The 27,080-nt window shown below is 39.2% G+C and overlaps 1 protein-coding gene across 1 annotated transcript in view; it reads left to right on the top strand.

Annotated features, from left to right (window-relative positions):
* Positions 1-27,080, top strand: part of LOC149247036 (uncharacterized) — a 182,821-nt gene that overhangs the window by 25,694 nt on the left and 130,047 nt on the right. Inside the window, exons 2-3 of the mRNA XM_089443169.1 lie at positions 10,908-11,100; positions 11,557-11,629. Coding sequence (XP_089299295.1) covers positions 10,908-11,100; positions 11,557-11,629 — 266 coding nt within the window. The remainder of the gene's footprint in view (positions 1-10,907; positions 11,101-11,556; positions 11,630-27,080) is intronic.

The following is a 27,080-nucleotide window of genomic DNA, read 5'->3' as shown; positions in this document are numbered from 1 at the left end:
TTATATGGGCTGAAACAGGCACTTAGAGCATGGTATGGTCGAATCGATGGCTACTTGCAGAAGATGGGATTTGTCAAGAGTAATGCGGATATGAATCTCTATTATTTGAATGAGTTGCTAATCTTAGTATTGTATGTGGATGATCTATTTCTGACAGGATTATCCAAGCTCATCGGGGACTGCAAGAAGAATCTAGCCACAGAATTCGATATGAAGGATTTGGGACTAATGCATTACTTCCTAGGGGTGGAAGTTTGGCAACAGAAGGGAGAGATCTTCCTTGGGCAAGGGAGGTATGCTACAGAAATCTTGAAAAGATTCAGGATGGAGAATTGTAGACCCATGGCTACTCCAATGATCACCAACTGGAAGAAGATTGATGCATCAAAAGACAAGGATGTTGATCCCACCCTATACAGGCAGTTCATAGGCTCCCTAATGTGTCTGGTCAATACTAGGCCAGACATTTGCTACGCTGTCAACACCCTCAGTCAGTTCATCATGGAACCAAAGAGGGCGCACTTGGCAACAACCAAACACGTTCTCAGGTATTTAAAGGGAACAATTGATTATGGACTCTTGTACACCAGGGGTAAGGATATCATATTGAGTGGATTTACTGATGCAGATTAGGTAGGAAGTTGAGTGGATCGGAAAAGTACCTCTGGGTACTGTTTCAACATTGGATCAGGAATGACTTCCTGGTGCAGTAGGAAACAGAAGTTCGTGGCTCTGAGCTCATCTGAAGCAGAATATGTGACGACGAGCATAGCTTCATGTGAGGCCATATGGCTTAGAAAATTGCTTGTGAACCTATTCAAAAGGAAAATGGAGGCGACTAGGATCATGTACGATAATCGGAGTTGCATCAAGCTCTATGAGAATCTAGTGTTTCATGATTGGTCAAAGCATAATGATATTCGGCGTCACTTTGTCAGAGACTATGTCCAACGAGGAGCTGTACAGTTGAGCTACACTCCTACAGCAGAATAGGTGGCAGACATCCTCACCAAGGCCCTTGGAAGGACAAAGTTTGATTACTTTAGGGAAAAGATGGGGATGATAAAGAACCCATTTCAGTAGCAGAAATGGGGGTGATAGCAGCACGGATGTAGATGGAGTTGCAGTGCGAACGCAATGTTGGGAGAAAAGGACCAGCAACAGCACGGATGCAGAGGGTGCTGCCGTACAGATGCAACAGTGGCAGTTGCAGAGCCATGGGTAGCAGTACAGGATGCAACAGTGCAAAGGATGTTGGGTAGGGAGGCTTAGCATCAGCATAGGGACCGATGCCGGATGATCAGGGTGATACTCAGTGAGGAGTATTACCAGAGCACAGTCCTTGTTAAGAGGGAGTGTTGATTTGGGGTAGCATCGGATGTGCTCTAGCCACAAAAATTGGTGGAGAGGCTAAAGCACATGAGATCTCCAAGACCTAGAAATGGTTTGGGCAGAATCTAACTAGTTTGGAAGATATTAAAATAATTAATATTTTTAATGGAGTCCCTAAGTCTAAAATTAGGGAAAATAAAATATTAATGTGAATTAATATAAAACTAAGTTAGAATGGTCCAAAAGTCATGGATCAAGCCAGATCTAATCTTAGCTGTTGATTAGGGACTTAATCTTAGCCGTTGATGGACCAACGAGAAAAGTATAAGAAGAGGCTTGTGGGTCAGTTTGAGAACATACTGAGGGAGACCAGTCAGTTCGATTTCTAGAGCGGGGATAACAGAGAAATTCGAACTAGTGGTCTGGAGAGCAGTAGGAGGTAGCAAGTACGGAGCAGAGAGTCAGAATCAGCAACAGAAGACCAGCACAGAGGCAGGAGGGGCAGACGCAGGGCCTTTTAGGCAAATGCTGTGGTAGTAGGAGACTGCGTAGTCACTAGAGGGCCTGTGTGGGTGACATAGAGAGGCCCAGGGCTGATGCAGACAAGCAGGGGCTGACGCAGAGTGTCTGGGAGCTACGTAGAGGTCAGCCAGGCTGACGTTGGGACTGGGAGAAGTGCTGGAGAATTTTTCTCTTTGTTGGGTAAGCCAGTTTGGCACCCGGTTGTACTGAAGAATTGTTGAATAATAAAATCCTCCCTTGTTGCATCGATTTTCCCACATTGGGTTTTTCCGGGGATTGTTGTCCAAAATATCCTTGTTGATGTGTTGATTTTTGTGCATGTGTTTATTTCTGTATTATGGTGTGATATCTGCAGTAGCATTTATTTTAATGTTTATTGAAGGAATTTCATAAATTTATTGAAAATAAGTAGGTGAAGTAAATCAGATGTTTTTTTTTAACAGAAACGGTTATGGGTTGTTTGTATTCAACTTGGCCTGAATGCCGAAAAGCTTATTACAATGGAGATCTCTTTGCCCTGTTTCCGCTCACTGCAGTGACTAAGTATGCAGTTGGAGCTTGCAGAGTTCTTTCTTGCTAAATCTATGGAATCAATTTCAGTGATTTTCCCCCACTTGAAGGTGCAGACAAATTTATTTAGTATCCAGCAGTAGAACATGGCAGCGATCAGATTATGGGATGGGTTCCCATGTTTCTTTTCCGTCTTTCATCCTGGTTCTATGGAATCAATTTCAGTGATTTTCCCCCACTTGAAGGTGCAGACAAATTTATTTAGTATCCAGCAGTAGAACATGGCAGCGATCAGATTATGGGATGGGTTCCCATGTTTCTTTTCCGTCTTTCATCCTGGTTCCGGCAGAGAGGAGGACTGCTTTGTTGGCTTCTATGTCCGCCTCTTTATTATGGGTTCTCAGCACATGATAATATCTCAAATCCTGAAAATAGCTTTCCAAGCCTTTGATTCTGGTTATCAGTCTTGCTAGATTAAGATCCTGAGCTGGGGATTTGGTAGCCATTGCGTTTATGATGATCTGGGAATCTCCTATAACGTTGGCTTCTTTTATGTTTAATTCTTTGAGGCTCTTGAGACCTTGAAGGAGGGCTAAGGCCTCCGCTTGAATGCTGGAAGAATATCCGAGACCCTAGGCATAGGAATGGAATTTTTCTCCTATTGGATTTAAAACAACACCTCCTGCTCCAGCTTTGCCCGGGTTACCCTTTGCTGCCCCATCAAAAAAGAGGGAATGTCTTGCTTGCGTTTTGATCCAGCCTTGAAAATCACTTTCAGACTTTCTTATCTGCCAGTCTTTAATGATAGGGGTGTTTCTGACTGCTGGCTGGAATTGAAGGCCTAGAATTGATCCCCAAATGATGTCCTGTTGACTCAGGTTGGAGTCATCTTTTATATCGGCCAAGCACTCCTTGATTTGGCATTTGATTTTGTTTTCCAAGATCTTGTGGTTCTGCTTTGTATTCCTGAAGATTCTTCTGTTGCGTTCAAGCCATATTTGCCAGCTTATGATCTTAGGGAGGACTGCCCACGCTGTTTTGATGGTCTGATTTTTGGGAGCTGGGCCTGGATAACTGGTTGCCCAGTTTGAAAAGAGGTCCGCCATGGTGCCAGGGAGCTTGAAATTTGGGTCCGGATTTTGAATAAGTGAAGTCCAAACCTGTTTAGAGAAATTGCACTCAAGAAACAAGTGAGCTGCTGACTCTGCGTTCTCACTGCACAATGAGCAGATGGAGGGACCATAGAAACCTTTCTTCTGAAGAATGTCATAGGTTAATATTTTGGTGTGACAGAGCTGCCAGGCAAAGAAATCGATTTTGGGCAGTGAAGGAGTGCGCCATACACCTCGCCATGGAGCTGGATTGGGGGGAACAAATGGTCGCTCATTCAGTTTGTTATATCCCAGGGAAACTGTGTAGCCTCTGACGCTCGTTCCCCATCCTTTCTGATCTCTTTTCCTCCTATGAGAGGGCGCCATTCCGTGCAAACAATCCAGTAACATGGCCCATTCATCTGACAATTGCTCCGGCACATCGATACGCTTCCAACCTGCCCAGGTATCGTTGTTCCACAGTGAGATATCCCACAACGTGCGCAGACCCTCTCTGTCCATCCAGCTACGCAACGTGTTGATGGAGGCTCTGCTTTCAACCGGATCTTTGTTCATGATTCTATCATTCCAGATGCTGATCTTTTTACCATTACCTGGAATCCAGAATGAATGCGCTGTTATTAAAGGGGCAGCCTTAGCATGCAGCTTCAGGAATGCCGAGTTAGGCCTTTGAATGACATTATCCAAACATCTGGTGCGTGATCCCCTGAAATATTTTTTCCAGAGAGCGACTTGAGCCCAGCCCGGGTTGGGTGCAATGATTTTCCATATGATCTTTGCTGCCATTGCCACATTCTGTTGGCAGAGATTTTTAAACTTTAAGCCACCCTCCCACACAGGCTTGGTAATGATTTCCCAGCTGATAAGAGGAATTTTTTTTTCGTTTTGTTTTCCTCCCTTCCAGAAGAACCTCCGAATATATTCTTCCATTTTTTTGATGATGTTTGCCGGAGCAAGGAGTCCAGTGAATTGGAATAAAGGGAGACTGTGGAGCACTGATTTAATTAAAACTGATTTTCCAGCAGTATTTAGCCAAGAGTAGCCCCAGGCTTGTATTTTTGACTTGAACTTTTCCAACTGTGGGAGCCAGTCTTTGCTTGTAGGCTTCTTATGGTGGACAGGTAATCCCAGGTATTTAAAAGAAGACCAGGAGGAGGAGGCTGCAAAGCCCAAGCATCTGGAAATATCAGATAACACCCTTGGGGTAATGTTCCAGCTGTATATGTGGCATTTGCTCTTGTTTACAGCACTACCTGTGGCCTTACTGAAGTCATCCAAAACCACTTTGAATTTTGATGCAGAAGAGAGTGTGGCAGGTCCCAGTAACAGTGTGTCGTCCGCAAACAAGGCATGATTTATGTTTTTTACTCCTCTTGCAATGCACAAACCATTGATGTCTTGATCTTGCAACTTTTTGTTTAACAGGAAGCTGAGGACAGAAGCTTGGATGACAAACAGCAGAGGGGACAGAGGACACCCCTGTCTAAGTCCTCTCGATGCTTTGAAAAAGTCAGTGGCTCTACCATTCACTAGAGGAGCGATCCATGGCTCCGAGATGCATGCCCGAATCCATTTAATGAAATTTTCTCCAAATCCAAATTTGCTCATAACATTTAAAAGAAACGTATGATTTACTCGATCAAATGCATTGGCTAAATCAAGTTTAATTGCCATACCTTGCTCTTTTCGGAGAAGACTTGAGTGAATTGCCTCTTGGACGAGAATGAAGTTGTCCACGATCTGCCTTCCTTGTATGAAGCCTCCTTGGTTCTCAGGGATTATTTTGGGAAGGATGGGCTTCAATCTGTTTGCAATTATTTTGGTGATTAATTTGTATCCAGTATTACATAGGGAGATCGGACGAAATCTGCTGAAGATGTTGGCGCCTTTCTCCTTGGGGATAAGGGCTAAGAAGGCAGAGTTTGTGCTGCCTCCTATTTTCTGAGTGTTCTGAGATTTTTGCACCATTTTGAGCAGGTCCTTTTCTATAATCGGCCAGCAAACTTGGAGAAATCTGGCCGAGAAGCCATCCGGCCCAGGGGCCTTATCCGGGTCCATATCAAAGAGGGCTTTTTCCACTTCCTCTTTAGTGATTTTGGCCTCAAGAGTTTCCTTTGTTCGCTGAGATATTACAGAGGGTATAATATCTAGCAGATCTGAGTATTGATTCGGATCCTTGTCCTCACTATACAAGCTTTGAAAGTGTAAAAAGGTTGCTTTCTTTATATACTCAAAATCCTTATGAATGTCATTATCCTCTTTGATCTCCGAGATGGTGTTAAAACATTTCCTTGCCTGGGCTTGTTTGTGAAAGTAGGCAGTGTTCCTATCCCCTGCTTTGAGCCAGAGATTGCGGGATTTTAATCTCCAATATTCTTCTTCAGCTAAGCAAGCCTTGTGGTAGCACTGCTGCAGATGAGATTCCTGATCTAGCACCTCCTTAGTAATTGTGTCCTTCTCCATGCTCTTTTGGTGGGAGTCAAGCAAGGCTTTCAAGGATTTTCTGTCTGCAGCCGATTAGACAGAGTTTTAGCCCATCTTTTAAGAGCTCCTTTTACCCTTCTGAGCTTTTCTTCCCATATATAGAAAGGCGAGCCTTTGACTGACTGGTTCCAGCAATCCTTGACAATTTGCATGAAGTCTGGCTCCTTAATCCAGAGCGGGCTAAAACGAAATGGGATAGGTCCCAAATCAAGATGAGCTAGGAGCTCTAGTTTAATGGGCTTATGGTCCGAAATGCTATTAGGAAGAATCTGCATTCTTGGTTCTAGGCCTAGCAGCAAAAAGGAACTTTGAATAAAGAATCTATCTAGCCTGGCAGCAATATGACCAGGGCCTAATCTTTTATTGGACCAAGAGTACTTACCGGAAGAGGATTTGATATCCAGCATGTCCCAGTCCTGCAAAATGTCCTCCACCCATTCCCTTGCTGGATCACGAACTATGCTGCCTCCCCTTTTTTCGGATGAATGGAGAATGAGATTGAGGTCCCCGGCTATAATAATATTCTCCATATTTGTCAAATCTGCTTGTTGTCTTATGGAGTCCCAACAGTTCTTTTTTTCCCCAACATTGACTGGAGAGTAAACATTAAAAAGGCAAAAAATTTCCTTGGTGTCTAGGTTCTGCATTTTCAGCAGCAACTAGTGGGTATTTCTAGCCTCAAATAGGACTACAAATTTGCTCATGTTCCATAAAGTGCCGATTCCTCCCGAGGCTCCCCGGGCAGAGATTGCTCTTGCTTCACTTTTGTACCAGAGTTTCTTGCTTGTTTGTAGGAAGACTATGTCTTCCAGCTTTGTCTCCTGGACGAGAAGTATGTCTGGGGTCTCTGTTCTGATTAAGTTTCTGATAGCTTCTTCCTTAGCTTTACTCCCCATACCTCTACAGTTCCAGGAGATGATCTTCATTATTTGTGTTTCTGGTGGGCTCCCTTGGAGCCTTGGATCTGGCTTTTCAGCATCTTTGTCTTTGGAGCTAGCAGTTTTTCCAAGGTTGGTTGGCTGCCCTGAAGTTTTTCTTTGTAGGTCTCCTGCTCCCTTTTTTCTCTGTCCATTTTCCGGCCTCTTGTAGATCTTCTTACTGAGGTTTGGGACTCTCCTATTTCCCCTTCCTCTTCTGATTCTTCAGATTCCTGTTCTTCTTCCTCCTCTTCTAAAGTCTTATCTTTGGGATCTTCAGTGATGGCTCCTTTGGGGGAGGCTGAGGGGGTACCTTTTCCTGAAGGTGCTGTTTTATGGATCTCGGTCTCCTGAGTCATTTCTGTCTCCTTTTGTAACTCGATCTCCTGGGTGCCCTCTATTTGCGAGCTCAGGGGGTCAAACTTGTTTTCAGGCGCAGTCTTGGTCGGGATCTGGTGAGTAGTAGTCTGGTGAGGTCCTTTGCCGTTAGGGCCTCCCGGTTTCTGATTCTTAGGGTGAGATTTGGATCTCTTGACTTGGTTCCATCCGTCCTCCTTCCCTTGCGCAGGCTCATTGTTGGTCGGGCAATCTCTGGCGAAATGTCCATAAACATGACATTTCCGGCATTTGAAGGGCAGCTGTTCATAATCAAGTTTCTGTAGGTGCGTCCAACTTCCGACCTTTATTGTGATGGCCTCTGGTAATCCCACCTCCAGATCAACCTCTACGCAGATCCTGGCACAGTCATATTGATCTTTGTTATTTGCTCGATCTATGAACTTCCCCAAGGCATTTCCAATATGTCTCAGTGAGTCCCAATTCCAACAGTGCACTGGAAGGTTTGGCAGTCTGACCCATACCGGGACTGCTTTGGGTACATCCACTGTCGGATCAAAGTCCGGGGTCCAGTTGTTCAGATACAAACCCTGAGGGCCCATGAAGTAGGGGCCGTTTTGGAAGATCAGGTCCTTGTCTTCCTTTGATGTGAATTCGAAAAGGAAGAATCCTCTCCCCAGGAAGTATGAGGTGACATTTTCTTTGATTAGCGGCGCCCAGTTTCTGTTGACCCAGCTCTCGGTGGATTTTGGAGATGGCCATAGTCCTGTGAACTGGCCGATGAGAGCCCGTTCAGCTAACGACAGAGCAACTTGGATCGGGGTTTCGGGAGGAAGAGAGATCACCGAAATATCATCTAGTTTTTTAACAAACTTCGCTGCTTCTGCTGTTTTCTTCTTTGGGAGACCAGCCAGGAGCTGGGAGAAGGCCTCAGCTGGCGATCTCGGCGGGGAGGCGGGGGAACCGCCTGAGGAGAGCCCAACCCCTCCATAGATTCAAACCCCAGGAGGAGGGTCAGAATCCGACAGATCGGTCCATGCAGCTGCCCAACCACTGCATGCAGAGGACCGCAGGGTTCGGAAAGGCCGAGAGCGGGCAGGATCGCAGATTGCAGGGCGCACTGCGTGCGGGCCTCAGGGTTCAGCTGCAGAACGCGCGCGCAGAGCCGAGCTAAGTAAAAACTAGATTTATGAAGTAAATCAGATGTTGCAGTGATAGAATTTCACAATAAATATTCCTTTCTTTCATCATCGTTGTCATTGTACTCCTCTCTTTGTACTTGTCTTGTTGGAATGGTTCGCAAGGGTTCATGAGTTTATGAGGAAACACTAGGAGAAGCTATGGAAAGGAAAGATGATGTCTTGGTTTGGAGTTTGCTCTTGTGCTTAGGATTTACTCTTCCGGGGGAGATGTTGGAGACTATGTCACCTGGTTCGAATTTGAATTCGAGTTCGACGACCTTGAAGTTCGATAAAAATTCGACAACGAATTTTTTGGAATAAAATTTGACATTAAATTTGACGTATTAAGAAATTTAAAAATTTGTATAAATTAAAAAAATATATGTAACCAAACACATGATAGAAATCTTAAATTATGTTGAATAACTTACTAACATGATCAAACAGATATTCCAAAATCAAAATCACATCATCTTTAAAAGTTAAAAACGTGTTCATAAAACATAACATAAAAAACTTAAACATGTTACATTTTTGATAAGTTTTAAAAGTTTTAAAAGGTTAGTAAGCCTGTAAGGTTGTAGTTGTTATTGGGTAACAGACTGAGGGAGCTTGATGGCGTTCGCAGTTCACTATGAGGTGCAAGCCACTGTAAGCCTGTAGCTTTTATAACTTTCATGCAGGCCTGCACAAGTTATAATTCAAGAATCAAAACTGAGTCATGACTCATGGATGGTGGAATCTAGAATGGGGAAAGGAAAAAATTACACTCATGTGCTATATCCTCAGGTGTAATGAAAACCATGGGTCCGCAACAAAACCACATGGATTGCAGAAAAGGGAAATTAAAAAAAATGACGCGCCCAATATTACTGCCTTTGCCGAATTTCAATCCCACTGTCAAATTTCATCATTGCCGACTTCATTGTCACCAAATTTATTCGCTATCAAATTGAGTCTGAATTTGAAATGAAATTTGTTTTTGAGTTTGGTGAATTTGTGCTGAATTAATTCGGCTCTTCTTAAAATTTGTGAATTTCGAATTTTGACCTTCAAACTCATACACACATATTGTTTTGTTCAGTCTTATATTCACTCTGGAGTTGAGATGTGACCCAAAGAAGAGTGTGCACTAGTCTTCGCTCGTTTGTTATTCACTTGTGCTTGATCTCTCTCTCTCTCTCTCTCTCTTGGAGTTGCTAGGGTTTCTTGGTCTTCCTGGAGTATGTGGGAACATCTTGGAAATCTAGGGTGAGGATTTATCACTTGGAGGTTTGAGATTAGGGTTTTGTGATAAAAACCTAGGGTATAATTGCTGGAGAAGAAGAGAGGTGGATGTCTTGCCTTCGTGGACTTGTTGGAGTGATTCTTGCATGTTGGATCACCTTGGTTGAGCGAGGATTTTCATTGTTTTTCCTAGCTAGGGTTTTGGAGAGCTAATGGTTTGTGCTAGCCTTGAGAGAAAGCTATGGTATGTACATGAGCTTCATCTTGTGCATATTAATGAAGGTTTTGATTTAAGTTTATAGCTGTCCAAAGAGAGATATTAATAGAGGTATTGGGACAGAGATTTACAAAGCTTACATGAAAGCCACGTATTTTGAGGAGTCACTCAAGTCCAATGCTTCCAGCATCCCAGAAACAATCATTGTGAAAACGGTTAGGTAGTAGTGACTGGGATTGGGTACTAAAGGTTTGAATAAACACCAATTCAATCACCTTCTTAATCTGAAATATGAATCTAATTTCTTTACAGAACCAAAGTGTTTTGCAGTGGTTTTCAGCAGAGTTGTAAAAAGCTGCAGAACTTATTGAGAAGATAATGCCTTCTAAGTTTTAACATAATCATCATTAACAAAAAATATGAGAAAGAAGAGCTGCTATAGAGATAGTTATTTGTTTCATAGACCCTTCATGGACCTTATTGCATATTGAAAATCGTTACACTTGAGTTTCCTAAAGCTAAACTACATTTTGCTTCATGTCTAGGGGCCAATAATGGAATGTCACTCAGCTCTTTTTTAGATTGTCCGAGCTTTTTCAGAACTGGCAAGCATAAGGGCTGTGCATAATACTATATAATATAGCCTGTTATGCTTACAAGCAACTACAAATTTTTATGGTGAATATATCTATCATCTATCTATATATATGCTTACAAGTGCCATCCCCAAACTGCTGTCCCTTGAAAAAATTGGGGTGTGCTCTAGCCAACCTGTGGATGTGTTTCTGTGTCCCTGCCATTTCCCTGTCCTGAAAACCTGTCCACCATAGATTGAATCAAATTTTCTTTCATTATGGTCAGCTTGTCTGGCCAAATTGCTAGACACGGATTGCTTGATTAGGCATATTGAGAAACTCAGAAAATCTATTTCCAATTTGTGGTTATTAAATGGCAGTGTCCAATTGCATTAGAATGGAAAGTAATCATCTTTAACACAGATATGTTAAATATCACTGAATGGTGCATCTGACAGTTTGACTGTTTCATAACATTTACATCTTGCACACAGGCTTGGCAGGAGCAATCTAGGGGCAAAAAGGCAAAAGGTAAATTGTCTAATAATATTATGAGTGATAAAAGGCAAAAGCAAAATCGCAGAAGACTTCAAAATACAGTGACAATTGATTCGATTTATGAGAAGAAATTTCTGCCCTTGGATGCTGTTTTGGAGGCTGTTATTGTGGATATTTTTGTTCTTCCAGGTATTACCTTCTGATAGTGTTCTTTAGAGCTCAAACCAAGTTCAACTTTTCTGTTAAAATGGTTTCTTAATCCTTAGAATGACCTTCTAGTTAAAGGATTGATATTTTGATGTTAAATAATTATGATTTGTAAGAAAATTCCTTTTTTCTACTATTGTGGTCCATTTTTAATAGGAATGTTTATCCTCATCTTAAGCTGTTTAATTTGTATATGCAATTCATTTGATAAAAGCTATTGTATTGTGTGTTTCCCATTTGTATTTGACTGAGAATGAACTGTTACAGAGAGAAAAAAACTACACAGAATTGAAATCTGGATGCATCTACCTTTGAATGTATAATTAAATGGATAACTAAGAAAATTTTCGAGGCACTTTTATATTGATGTCCATTGCAGACACTTGTTTGCTCTCTGCTTAGCTGGACTAATTGTACTGTGTTGCCTTGGATCTTCAGGCACAAGTTGCTATATGCTATCTTTAGGAGACCCATGGAGCTCAAACACCATTGATCTCTACCTCCATCGCAAGTAATTCTCCAAAACCAATTTTACATTTACTGTACAGACACCTCTTTTGTGCAGATAGTCGAATGGGAATGTGTGTATATTTTTCTAGTTACTTTTGAATTGTTGCTGTCATTGAAAAATTACATCATTTCTCGGAAAAAGGATTCCTGGCTTATTGTACTTGCTTCTTATAGGCCACTGTAAGTTGTCAAATTTTTACAGACTGCAAAACAATTGCAAGAAAATAATTAGCACTTCTTTCCATTTCCAACAAAAGTAAATTAAGAAAAAATTAGTCTCACTGAAAGAAAATATCATGGTATGAATGATGTTTCAGGAAATCTAGCGATCTCTATTCTTCTACTTCAGTACTCCTGATTTCCCAAAGACCTGTGAACTTCAGGATAAAATCTTTACTCTTCTCCTCTATTTAATCTTGGAAGTTCATTATACCATGTATGTAAGCATTGCTCTTATATCTCTAGATTCTTTCTTTTTAGCATGCTAGATTTCCTAACCAGTGAAAAGGAAAATATATTCAACTTCTAAGTATGCTGATTCTTTACTGTATGAACTACATGTTTGATTGTCATATTCTCTCTGTTTCAGTTCTTTAGCAAGGGAGGTAAATCTATTGTAGAAATTGAATTTTTATTAATGCCTCTCATTACCTCCCAAAGTCTCACGTTGGGTGGCAAAGTCCTAGCCATAGGTGAAACTCTAAGCACTTCACTCATTTTATGCTGGCTATCTTCGGGCACAAGTGGGGAATCCCTAAAGAAAACTAAGTCTAGCAAATGATAATGAATTGGGAAGCTTGCTTGGATTTAGGGGCCAAGTCTGATTTCTGATAATTTCAGCCATAAATTCCAGATTTTCAAAATAGAAAATAAATGATGGATTTTATATTTTTGAAAGGTGGTTGAAACTTGAAAGGAAAGATGAGTGCCTAAATCCAAATTGGGTATGCGGAGTCAAGGGGACAACAAGAGGGCTGTTTTCATTAGTTTAGTAGGGCATAGGTCTAGAAATTGTATGCTACAATTTTGTCAATTGGGTTTAGCTTGGGGGTTAGGAGAGATGTTGTTATCCTCTCCACTCGAGTTCAATTCCCACATGTGACTTGTTGATCTTATAATCAGTATTTGTTGTAATGGCTTTTAGCCTTATTATTTGAGCAGTCCCTGGAGGACCGAAACATGTATATTTCTTATATGGAATATAAATATATTTTTCATAAAAAAAATTTGTATGCTACAACAGTAAGACTGCTATTGCTGTTAATGTTGGAAAATGCAATGTTGCAGCTATTAATTTCAATTTTCCTTAACCTTGGTACTTGCTTGTGAACTTTGTTATTCTTCTTGTGTTTCTTTATTAGATCTTCATCAAACAAATATCAAGAGCAAAATAAAGACAATGGACACAAAAGTTAGGCTCCAAGCCAGGGCAAAACCCCTCCAAGGGGAAAACCCAAAAACTCTTCTCTTCTTATAGAATCTGCTTCAAATGAGACAACAAAGACCCAAACCCTAGACCAAGTCCTCCTCCAAGTACCAAGTCAGCCCTCCCAATATCACAGCTCAATCCTGCACCAACTAACTTCTAGTTGCAGCATCGCCCACAACTTCAACCCTGCAACTTCGTCTTGCAACTTTGACCTGCAACTTCGACCCTATAACTTCTACGAAAACCCTAATTCTGCTTCTACTAGAGATCCTTCTTAGAGCAAGATAGCTCCTCCAAGTTCAACGAGGCTAAGACAAATTATTCCTTCTTCCAACAACTCGGTACTACAACTCGTTCTTGTAAAACTCAGACGTGCAGTTTCATCCTTCTTTGTAGTTGCAAAAACTCCAGAACTTCGCATGCGTGAGAGAGATAGAGCCCAAAAACAAGATTCTTTCCTTTTTTCCTCCTAGACCTTCACTCTTCTTTCTTCTGTTTTCCAACTATAGATTGAACTTCTTTTTTTGAGATCGAACTTGTGAGTGAGTGAGTGCCAAATGAGATCGAATCTGCTCCTTTATATAGCCTTTCCAAGGGGTCGAATTCCCTCCTTTAGGCCGACATGAAGTTGCCAGGGCTGACTTGTACTTTGGAGGTTTCCAGGATCTTTTAGACTCGAAATATATTCTTTTACAAGATATATTTTGCCCGGAAGGGTCTTATAAACACGATGTTGACTCTCTTGGCTCATGACAATATTTCCGATGACCTAATAAACACTAGAAGCATGAAGAACATGCTTTTACCTATAATACCATCAATAAAGAGCATGAAAGCCATGCCTTAAAATAATAACTTTTTCTTTTCTTCTTTTGTTTGTTACATAAGATACATATTGAAATGGTTATAACAACAATTATGAAGACCGAAACTAGTTACATTTCCAACACTCCCTCTTAACTAGGGAGGTATTCATAATTGTACAACCAGTGCAACATATTTCTCAAACTGAAAAGTTCTCATAAGAAGAGTCAGATCGAGAAGCCAACTATGACTAGCACTGATTTTGAGGCCTAACTAGACAAGTTCAACTTTATTTGAGAACATTATGCTGGGAGGCTTTACGTGTGATACTGCACTTCCTCTACAAGGTAAATACCCTAATTGGATTTTCACAAGGTATGTCCTTTAGAACTATTCTTATCTTGGATTTCCATTCCTGAATCCTCAAAGGATATTGCTAATCAAGGTTGTCATTGATGTCAATATGGCATTATTGGGATGGAAAATATTCTTGAGATGCCTGGTTCTAGATGATGATGTCATAAAACTTGTTTGATAAGGATGCCATCAATGAAGATGTCAAACCACTAATGAAGAAGTCCTAAGAAGTTCTTGAACTAAATATAATGTTGCATGTACCTTGATGATCTAGACCTTAACCCTTGATGACATATGGAGGACTACCTTAGAACTTTCCTAATGATGTTGCACTATGACATATCACTGCACCATTATATGATGACACGAGATGATACACTCATTATTGGATACACTCATGATGACATAAATGCAACACTCCTACATGATGACACACTCATACATTGATAACAATGAAGAAGCCAAAGAATGAAGAAGCCACGCTGTCCCAAACATTCCTCATGTTGTCCTAAACTTTTTATGCATAAAATTTAAGGACAATTACAAAGAAAAATATTTTTTGCCACCTTAGAGGCATATTTTCTCAATGGGACCTAGACCATCTTAAAGAGGATTTTTTCCTCTTTCCAATGAGTACTCACTTGCCTCCTAATTCCTTACCGTTGAAGAGAAATCAATTTTTGAAATCAGCATATGTCAAAAATTGTCAAACTGTACAAGCCGACTTGAGTAGGCTCATAACCCTTGGCAAAGAGACATGTCCCTTCAGAATATGGAAAAACCACTGTAAATATAAACCTAAATTCATCCATTCAAGCTTATATTTTCAGTGGAGACAAGACAAGAGGTAGAGAAGCAATTGCAGCCTAGAAAAGCAAGGAAGACAAGTTTGTGGAATTGTTCTTCGATTAAATAGTCTCCCATAGGTTCGAGCTAGTAGTGTCGAAGTTGCCGTGGTTGAAACTGCCGTAGTTGTCGTGGTCGCAAGCTCGCAGCTGTCGTCGTTGAAGCTGCCATAGTTGCCGTGGTTGAAGCTACCGTGGTCGAAGTTGCAGTGGTCGAAGTTGTCGCAGCTGCCGTAGTTTCTATGGTGGAAGCTACCGTGGTTGAAGTTGCCATAGTTGTCGTGGTCGAAGCTACCGTAGTTGCCGTAGTTGTTGTGGTCGAAGCTGCTGTAGTTGCCGTGGTTGAAGTTGTCGTGGTTGAAGTGTTGATTTATTCGGATTGGACAAATAGAGCTTGTTGAAGTCTTCTCTTGAGAACAGAATAGGGCAGGCTTGGAGAAATTTGTGAAGCAACATGTTGAAGATTTGTGGAGATCATTGAAGACCATGATGCATTCAAGCCATCATGAGGTGACATTGAAGAAGTTTTGTTTAGGTGTGATGAAGAGTAGTGGTGACACCTCCTAAGAGATCAAGGTTGTCATTGATGATGTAACGTGGAGATTAAAGTGAAGACTAAGTGAAGGTTGACAGGGCTTGTTGAAGAGGACATTGGGAGCTGTGAAGTATAACCAAATATATCTTGACGAAGCTAAGTGTTGGAGTCTAAGAGGTTGGAGCCTCAAAAAGACAAGGTGGGTGCCTTGGAAGACAGGGTTGGAGCCCTAGAGGATTGGAGTCCTCAAGAAACTAGGTCGGAACTTGAACCAGATATAGGGTTGGAGCCCTTGAGGTTGGTGCCTCAAAATTGACAAGGTTGGAGCCTTGGAAGTCCAAGTTGGCGCTTGGCAAATACAGGTTGGAGTCTGGGAGATTGAAGATCAGTGTCTTCATCTAGGGTTGGAGCCCTACATATATTGTACTTGATTTATTGTAAAGAAGAAATTAATAAAAGCATTTATTCTTATTGTTCATTTTGTGTTCTAAATATAAGTGATTTAATTGGTAAAAGTAACAATTGAAAAGAAATATTGATTCATCCCCCCTCAATATTTCCAACAATTGGTACTCTTCGACAACTCTTATCTTGGATACTTGTTCTATCCTCAAGGAGTGTCGATACGTTTTCTTTATTGGATTCTTTATCCTCAAGGAAACCATAGATGCTTATCTAATCCTCCACCATTTTGTCTCCATGACCTTCATTTATACTTACGACAGTTAGTCCTGGTTAAGTGTATGACACATGAAGAAGAGGATGTACATGTGATGTCCAACATCTCTCCCTCTCAACCAGAGAGGATATCCCTGCTCTCCTTTTGATTAGAGAATAGTCCTTGCTCCCTTTTAAGGAGACTCCTTTGCTTCCCTTTCAAAACCAAAGGAGATTCTAGACTTCCTTTCAATTTTGGAAGTCAACACCACAAGCCTTATAGCTTGTCTTTATAAGAGTATCAACTACTTGTTCTTCATAATTACATGGCTCTGTCTTTTCTGCACATCTCTTGTATCAAGCTTGCTTTCTTCCGAGGTATCATGGAGCCATCTTCACACTTCAATCTTGTGATAGGATTCAGGTCATCTTTCTTGCTTATCTCTTTTATCTTGTCATCATAGACGAAGGCATTATATTGGGCCTTTCCAAACTTCAAGCTAATCATAACTTCTGCATGAAAGTGATCTCTCGTATTAACCATTAGGTTATCTTCTGGCATTGCTACTTTTCAATTCCAAGATGAATATATCTTGACTTTATGATTTCTAGGTATCCTGTGTCGAGCTTGCCTCAACATTCTTCATATATTCCTGCAACATCCTTCTAGGTAGCAAAATAATATGTTAACCAGATAACCAAAAATATAATATTAGACTTACCTCATCATTGTTGAAGAATGTAACTAGTATCGATCTTCATAATTGTATTTTAGTCATGATGTATTGTATTTGCCAAAATAAAGAAAAGGAAAATTATTATAGAAGATAATTTATTTTTATGAGCATGGGTTTCATGCTCTATGTATTTTGTTTCTATGTCAAGCCTCTATTGAAGGCTTCTAGGGTTGAGTCATAAGTCATTATACTTGTCATTATGTCCTAGACCCTTATTGGGGTTCTTGTAGCAAAGGAACACAACTATTTTTGGTCATCTACACCTCCACCATCATGTCGACCTCATTATGGAAGCTACAACCACTATAAATAGAAGTGTTACTTTCCTTGTTTGTAAATCCAATCAACAAAATTCAATATGCAGCTGTCAAGTGAAGAAAAGAAGGTGCGAAAGCTAAAGAAGTAAGAGACAAGAACCACAAGGAAGTAGGAGACTTTTATCTAGCAATAAGAAGGCTGAAATTCTCTATTTTATTGGCACACTTGTGAAGAAGACTGAGATAAATTGCAGGGTCGAAAATCATAATTGCAGAGAGGGTCGAGACCTTTGCTGACCTATATTAAAGAGCTGATTTATGTTGAATTATGAAGAATTTGACTGAAGTTTGACTTGTCTACATGGGACGCTGACTTGATGGTTGGAAGGAAGTCTATGTCTTGGTCAAAGGGTCTAGGTTGTCTCATTTGATTTGATTCTAAAGAAGAAAAGAAGTTGTTTTTTGGGTTTTCCCCTAGAAGAGGGGTTTTCCCTGGCTGAGTGCCTACATCTTGTGTTCTTTGTTGCGTTTATGATCTTGATTGTTTGGCATTTGTCTTGATGATACAAATATATTGATTGCTAAGAAAGATTAATAAGAAACATCACAAGAAAGTGTCAAAGGAAAAGAAATCAAATTAATTTAACCCTAACTTTGCTGCCCTAAGGATTTCTCAACATGGTATCAGAGCTATGGTTAGTAATATAAGGTAGCCAAAAGACTACAATTGCTTGGAAGAAAGAAGGCTTCAAAAGGGATTGTTTAGGCCGAGCTATCTAAGGAGAGGATCCAAACAAGAATGAAAAATATTTATGAGTTGAGGGCTGTAGATTTAAAACAATCAAGAAGCATATTTTGAAGGATCTAAAAGGATAAATAATGAGCCCAGGCAAGGTCGAGTATCTAGTGATCGAAGTCCTGTACATAAAATTTAAGGTTTGAATTTGTTCTCCAAAATCCGAAATTCATAAAGCACTGTAAGGACTAGAGGTAGTCCTTCTTGCAAGCGAAGAGTATAGTTGCAAAGGAAACCATATAAGGGCATTCTCGAAGGACAAATTAGAATTTACAATTATCCAATGAGGCTGAGATCATCTTCAGAAAACTCCAAGTATCTTCTAAGTCATTACCAAAGTTTGTAGCAGCAGGAGATCTGTATAAGGCCGAGACCTAACAGTAAGTTATATATCAATCTTTGACAAGACCTATAGCAACATCTTCATCTCACGAGTTGTGTCACCTTGAAGGAAAATCTAGTCCGCATCCATTGGAAGAGAACTAGATCTATTTAAGAAACAACTTTTCGTGCTTATTGAATGCCCTAGTTGAAAGGGATGAGTCTGTAATAGAAGGCTACAGGAAGAAGATCTTTGTGCATAATCCATCTTTGAGCAAGCTTATTATATCTGTCTCAAAAAGAGAATAAATCCACGAGCAGTGATAGAAGAAAGCAACTTGTTGAAGGAGCCTTGAAGATCATATTAAAATCAAGATTGGAACAAATACTTCAAGGATGAAATTAGAACAGAAAGAGGCATCTTGAAGAATCCTTTGCAGCAAACATCTTGTAATCCTGGAGAACTAAGGTAAGTATTCCTTGAGGTACGCATAATCATTTTTACTTATATAAGGTCTAACTCAATTTGACTTAGGGTTTGAAGATCTCCTTATTGGTTCTAGGGTTTATAGCTTGCATATTGTTGAAAGGTGTTTGTTTCTAAATTCTAATAATCCCTTGTTAGTAATTGGAAACCCTAGTTAAAAAGAGAAACCCTAACCCTATTCTATTTTGTTTCCTCATAAAAACCCTACTTTTGGTCTCTAGGGTTTGTAGGTAGTCTAGGGAGAATTGGTCAACCCTAGTGAGAATAGATTTGAATTTAAGATTCAAACCCTAGATTTAATGTTTTGAGACTTAGGGTTTGGATCTGAAAACCCTATGAATTCTCTTTCTCTAGTTATATTCCATGAGATTTCTAGATTGTCAAATTCATGTTCTTGTACTTATATATTTGTGGAGGTACTTGTTAGTAAATATTGCAGGTACATAAAGAACTGTTGATGCCATACCTCATGAGAGGGAGCCCTTCAAAAGGAAACCCTACTAGGTTTGTAAAAATATCAACTCAAGGTATGTTTAAGACCACATGATTTGTAGCTAGTCTTCATATTAAAAGTTACGATCATTTTCGAAATTTGCTTTGCATTACTAACTCTCTCATGTCTAGGGTTTTGAATCATAAAGATTCTTATTTGTTAGGGTTATTTAGATTAAATCAACCCTTTTCATACTCTTTATCTTTTGTTCACTTTGGTAAAATCCTAACCTTTAGTGTTCGCTGTAAAACCCTAACCTTTTGATGTTTATGGTTTGTTAATGATATGATGAAACCCTTGCCTTTTAGGGTTTGTTGTTGATGTCTAGGATATATGATGAAACCCTAGATTTTTTAGGGTTTCATAAATTAGGGTTTACAACAAAACCCTTGTAATAAGTTGATCCTAGGAATAAAAACCCTAGGTATATATGCTTTCATATGATTGAAACCCTAGCTTGGTCAAAGTTGTTGAATATTTAATATTAAAATGTTGATGTTTGGGTTTATGACAAAAACCCTAGAAGAGATTGATATCAGATTTTAGGGTATGATAATGAAACCCTAGATATAAAATGCTCTCGCTATGATTAAAATCATGACTTGATATAATTGCTATCCAAGGTTTAGTATTGATGATGGAATCTAGGCTTTATGACTAAACCCTAGCATAGGTTGTTGTAAGAAATCTAGGGCATGAAATGTGTAACCCTTTGTACACCTAACTAGGTTTAGGTTTTGGGATATCTAAAGTTTGATAACCCTATCCGCTCCAATTGTGATAACATGCTAACCCTATATTGATAAAATTAATTTCATGCTCTTGTACATATATATTTGTGCTTGGTTGTACTTGTTATTAAAGATTTGCAGATACATAGTCTTCAAGATGTTGAAGATGCCTACCTATTTTATATTTGATGATGACTTGATAATGATGATGAGTAGGATGGAAAGAGGGAGCTGTAAGAATCCAGATGACATTGAAGTTTATATTAATGGTTGATAGATGACCTTGTTACCATATGAAGATAAGGAATGATGTTCTTGAAAGAATGAATTTTTGGAAGGTCGAAGTTCTCCGATGATAGGATGATGCTAACGAAAGAGCCTGTGTGGCTAGTAGAATAAAAGTTGTTGATGGATTTGTCCTCTAGTAGAGAAGAAGTTTGAATAAAGAAAGCATATATCTCCCCTGTTAAGAGGGAGGGCATATTGTGATATCTATAGTAAAGACCTTGAAGAAAGAATAAGATCGGAGAGGCTAAAGCACTATAGATGGTTATTCTTGATTGATGAAGTTGTGAAAAAGAATTGGATGTTTTGGAAAGTGTTGAGGCTGAGTTTGGTGCTGCTGGAGAAGTTGAAGAAGGAAGCTTTCGTCAAGATGTGTTTGGATATTGTGATGACCTAAGCAACATCAAAATAGTTGAAGACCCTAGAGTTTTGAGCTAGCATACAAGAACATATATGTTAGGAGTTTGATACTGGTTGGGGTTGTGAAGCTACTGGATGTTCTAATAGTTGAACAGGTCGTTGATGTGTGGATCTCTCCCTGAGAAGTTTTGAATAATTAAGAAGAATACTTGGATTGATGGATATCTCTATTTTGGTTGAGAGGGGGAGACGGGTACGATAAAATTGCCTGTATGATGGACATCTTGGCCTGGTTAGTATTGAGATCTTTGTTGTTGTTTGGCCTTGATGATGTCTGGATCTCGGTGTGGGAGGGTATCTTGGTCATGTGGAGCTTCGTTTTTGTGTTTGACCTTGTTGAGATTCCTGCATCTCTAAGGGATTGTGTCAGGGCATAAAAGCCTGGATGGTATCTATATTGATACCAGGGCTGTAGCCTAATGGTACCTATATTGGCATGTTGTTTAGAGGATACCTTAGTCCTTGATAGTGTCTTAGATCCTTGTACTAGTGTCTTGGAAATGACACTTGGATCCTTAAAAAGGTGTCATTGAAACTTGAATCTTTGATGTGTTGGATACCTTGGCAGTTAGGGTATTCCTAGCATTGCGTATGTTGTTGAACTCTTCTTGGAACATTTCAAATTGAGGTCAACCTTGTACTGGTTGAACAATTATGAATACCTCCCTAGTTAAGAGAGAGTGTTGAAGAATGTAACTAGTATCGGTCTTCATAATTTTATTTGAGTCATGATGTAATGTATTTGTCAAAAGAAAGAAAATAAAAATTATTATAAAAGAGAATTTATTTTTATGAGCATGGGTTTCATGCTCTATGTATTTTGTTTCTAGGTCAACCTCCATTGAAGGCCTCTAGGGTTGAGTCATAAATCATTATACTTGTCATTATGTCCTAGACCCTTATTGGGCTTCTTGTATTAAAGGAACAAAATTATTTTTGGTCATCTACACCTCCACCATCATGTCAACCTACCCTCTCCTCATGTCAACCTCATTATGGAAGCTACAACCACTATAAATAGAAGTGTTGCTTGACCTTTTTGTAAATCCAATCAACAAAATTCGATTTGCCACTGTGAAGTGAAGAAAAAAGGTGTGAAAGCTAAAGAAGAAAGAGACAAGACCAACGAGGAAGTAGGAGACTTTTATCTAGCAATAAGAAGGCCAAAATTCTCTATTTTACTGCCACACGTGTGAAGAAGACTGAGATAAATTGCAGGGTTGAAAATCAGAATTGTAGAGAGGGCCAAGACCTTTGTTGACATATATCAAAGAGTTGACTTATGTTGAATTATGAAGAATTTGACTTGTCTATGTGGAAGGTTGACTTGATGGTTGGAAGGAATTCTATGCCTTGGTGAAAGGTTCTAGGTTTTCTCATTTGATTTGATTCTAAAGAAGAGAAGAAGATTTTTTTTGGGTTCTCCATTAGAAGAGGGGTTTTGCCCTGGATGAGTGCCTACATCTTGTGTTCTTTGTTGTGTTTGTGATCTTCATTGTTTGGCATTTGTCTTGATGATACAAATATAATGATTGCAAAGAAAGATTAATAAGAAACATCGCAAGAAAGTGTGAGAAAAAGAGAAATCAAATTAATTTAACCCTAACTTTGCTGCCTTAAGGATTTCTCAACAATATGATGACCTTCTCGTCCAATCAACATCCTCATGGTCCATCTCCATATGTTCCTTCATACACTAGAGTGCCCAAGGATTGACCTTGATTACCAAGTTAGAACTTTTCTTCCAGAGATTATACTGGATGTTAATCATTATTCTACATAATCTAGAGAAAGTCTTAATTCTTTATTTATCCTTGAGTAAGTCAAATTCTTCCCCTTTTAAACATCACATAATCATACAAAGCATGTTTTAGGATTCTGTACAAATAAATCTTAACCAAGCGTTACTTTCAATATGCATTCCTATGCTTCTTATTTCATCATCTAGTTATATGTCTCATCATGAGCCTGTAACCTGACCCATTACATTCCTTCATCCCTTTTAAAAGTATTGTTCCCATACTATATGGAATGTATACCAACCTTGTCATAATGCTTCTTCCAATAACCTTCCAAAAGGACAGTTCCCATAGGATCATGATGATCCTCCTTAGCAAGATGACTACCTCTAACATAATGTTAGATAATGCCTGGATGAACAATATGCAAAATGGTCTATCTATCCAACTATAAAGACTAGATGATTTTTACAAAGCAACTTAAGCAAGTAGACTCAAAGTATGCTGCTATCACATGCTTCTCTCTATTATGTTATAAAATCAAGACTCTTTTGGAGGAACACTTCCTAGAATCAGATGAATAGCATGATCATGATCACGAATAGCTGGGAGGCCTTTGGGATTCTCAAATACCTTGGAATGATTGTCCAAAACGTTTTGGAGATCTGGAGAAATATATGATTTCGATGTGGGATCCTCTAGTGAACATAATTGTGCAATTACGCACCGTTGTTCTTTATTTAGAAGCTTTGTCATGCTGTTAGAGTTAATTATCTTTCCCGGTTTCTCTTCGATACCCCTCAATTCAACTTCCTTTCCTTCCCAAAAAAATTTCAAGACAAGTTCTTGAAAATTAAAGCTATCGTACCCAAAGATTGTAGCCATTGGACTCCTAGTAAAACATCAGCACCACCCATTGGAATGGAAAGCATTGGGCTATTCAATACATATTCTCCCATGGATAGCTTGATATTATGGCACTTTCCAAGAGCAATTTATGGTTCCTCCACTTGCAACCATCACTTGACAATCTTGTGCTGGACATAGGAAGCAATTCAATTCCTTGGCTATCTTACAATGAATAAAATTATGGGTACCGCCTGAATCAATCAACACTATTACCTTTTTCTTCTTGATATGCCCTTCTATCTTGATAGTTTGAGGAGTGGTAATTTCTTCCAATGCATTACAAGATTTGGTCAGATTCATTTCTTGATGCTCAATGTGATCTTTCACTTCTTAAACATTTTTCTTATTGATATGTCCTTCTATATTGATAGTTTGAGGAGTGGTAATTCCAACCAATGCATTACAAGATATGGTCGGATTCATTTCTTCTTTCTCGATGTGATCTTTCACTTCTTGTACCTTTTTCTTCTTGATATGTCCTTCTATCTTGAGAGTTTGAGGAGTGGTAATTCTTTCCAATGCTTTAAAAGATATGGTCGGATTCATTTCTTCTTTCTCTGGGATGGGTTCTGGTGTATATCCTCTTCTTTTGATGTTTCTTGATCCTTTTCTTCCTCCTTTCATATTCTATGTAAAATAATTTCTTCTCAGCACACTTATGACCTTTAGTGTATTTTCTATCACAATTGTAACAAAGCCCTTTTTTTCTTTTTTTCTTCCAATTGTTGTGGTGTAAACCTTGTAGGTTGTGTAAGGATAGGAGAAAAAACACTTCCATAATTATAGTCGTGAGTGGTGGGATTCCTTGTTGCCATAATTTCGCTTTCAATTTTTCTTGCCAACCGGAATGCCTTCTCCAATGAATCAGGTTCCCAAAGATGAACCTCGTGTTGAAGTTATCCTTTAAAGTCCCTATGAAGACAGCAACCATTTTCTTCTCTGGAATATCATTTACCCTTATATTCAATCTTTGGAAGTCCTCAATGTGCTCTGCCATTGAACCCTTTTGTTTGAGATTTATCAATTGGCTAAAGAAGGTGTTTCTTTTTGTATCCTCATAATGTGTTATCATTTCCTCTGTGAAAATTGACCACGTGACAAGTGGTTTACGAGAACAAAGCTCTTTAAACCATAAAAATTGATTCGGTTCTAAATAATTAGATGCAATACGTACCTTTTGTAACAACGATACACCATGTAGATCAAAATATTTCTCCATCTGTAGTATCGAATTTACTGGATCCTTGCCATCAAACTTCCTCATATTGTCTTTTCTTGATATTAGGAGCTCGATCTTTAAACGACCGTAACTCTGTAATTTCAAATACTCCAGTTCTGAAATCGCGACCTGCAGTAGCCCTCTGCGTCCTCTTTCCAATGCCACCAGTCTGATCGAAATTGGATTCTCCAAGAAAGAGTTATGCACAATCTCCCAAGATGACCTGATTATATACCTTTTTAGAATAGCGAACTTGTATGAAGTGCCACGTGTCACTGTTTTGACCTTCAGATCTGAAAAATACACACAAAAAACTACAGTCCGTCCTCTTTCTGTAACTTCTTACGAAATTTCAATCTGATGCTCAGAGAGAAAGTTATGATGATTTTTCCAAGGTCACCTGTTTAAGATGTAATTTGGGAGTCTGCAAAAACCCTAACTTCCTCAGATCATATATCCGAAAATATAGTGAGACAAGATCTGAAATTCGGACCCGAGGTTCAGACCGATCTCTTCTCAAATGGGTTTTTTTCTTAGCTTCTGAAACTTTGTAGCGAAAACGTTTTGTGAAACTTCCACGATGACCTGTTTTAGATGAAATTCGGGAGCTTGCAAAAACTATAACTTTCTCAGATCATATCGCAGAAAATATAGCGAGACAAACTCTGAAATTTGGACCCGAGGTTCGGCGAGATTTCTTCTCAAGTGGGTTTTCTTTTTAGCTTCTGAAATGTCGCCAAAAAAAAGTTATAGCGAAAATACCACGATGACTTGTTTGGAGCAGTGAAAACCCTAGAATCCAAAGCTCTGATACCAAATGTCATGAAACCAGCTCACAAAAAGATAGAAAAGATAGATCAACGCTTTAGAATTCAGCCTCTTCGAGGGGGAAACCTCCTTTACATTACACAAATGAACAATTCTTGGATGATACAAATGACAAGACCTCCTTTATATATATAGGAGTCTAAGGGGTCGTAATATAATCAGAGTCGACATAACAATAATAATGTAAGGGCACAATAATAACAATAGTGGGCTTCTATGGGGCACAATAATAACAATATGGTGACTACATGGGCACAACAATATAATAAAGGAGGTTGTACTAATAACAATAAGGGATTACACTAGTAGTATAGCGACCTAACACATTGCATTTAAAGCATTGGACCTTGGACATATCTTTCTTCTTGGACTTCCCAAGCTTCCCCTTTTTTCAACTTTTTGACTCTAGCTATAAAGGCTTGAGACTATTCCTCTGATCCAATGTCATCCTTTGCCTTGATCCTAGTTTCTTCCAAGATGCATTGAGCCCACAACTCATCAAAGGAGTTGTGTCTTTCTTAGAGTAGATGCTTGTTGCAAAGCTGCTCCATTCTGGTGGCAATGCATTCAGTACCAATGTTGCGATAATCGCAATTGGGATTAAATCGATGAGGGTTCGAAATTGGAAAAAATCGTAAAAATTGGGAAAAAAACACTAAAAATAAGGAAAAAATAGGCAAATACATTTTTTTTTTCAAAAATCTTAATATCTAAAGGATCCACAACATAAATAAATGCATTAACACAAAAATATGAAAAGAGAACTAATATATAAGATGTGTAATATGTCTAGTGCTACATCACACATAACAGTGAATCATTTCCTAAATACTGAGTCCTGAGTCCTCACTCAGCCTCAAAATATGAATAAAAAATATAATAATGTATCTCATATCATGAATGATAATATCATATACAATGAAATGAACCAAGTAACTAGTAGTCCCGATTTCCTTTACCCCTCTTGCGAGAAAATATAACAACTTTCCTTCTAGATGAAGAAGGACATGGGGTTGGTAGGGGACTCTACTGTGCTCTAGAAGCTAAAGAACTAGGAGTTATAGGAGGTAGACCACGTCCTCTACTGGTGACCATGGTAGGCGGTGCCACTTCCTCCTCTTGTTGCTCCTCCTCGTCTTCTTCTGCAACTGCTACTCTTTTCACTACCCCTTCCTCTAACCAATCAGGGGCCGACTCCATGATAGGCCTCTCGACCTGAACCCTCCATGCAGTAGTGGTGTTAATCCCATCCAATGAGATGGCATCCACATCAGGTGTCCTCTCAAGTTGCCTCACCCACAATTAGAGATTGTAGTAGACGTAGACCATGTCATTAAGGCGTTGGGACTTCAACCTGTACAAGGGTCATAAATTAATAAATTATAAATAATAAATTAATAATTATAAAAAATTTAAAATAAAAAATTATATTGTTTATTATTTAATGAATTCAAAAAATTAATTCGAAATTTTTCATTATTTAACCTGTTGTGCTTCTTGGTGTGTATTTTTTCAAATACACTCCAATCGCGCTTGCATTCGGAGGAGCTACATGTTTGGCTAAGCACTTGAATGTCAACCTTTGGAGATTGGGTACTCTGCC

The sequence above is a fragment of the Pinus tabuliformis genome, chromosome 7, assembly GCF_031772625.1.
Source record: "Pinus tabuliformis cultivar Carrire ecotype Pingquan chromosome 7, CPIR1, whole genome shotgun sequence".
Classification (NCBI taxonomy): domain Eukaryota; kingdom Viridiplantae; phylum Streptophyta; class Pinopsida; order Pinales; family Pinaceae; genus Pinus; species Pinus tabuliformis.
The sequence above is the reverse complement of the archived record's forward strand: the minus strand, read 5'-3'. Positions and strand labels throughout refer to the sequence as shown.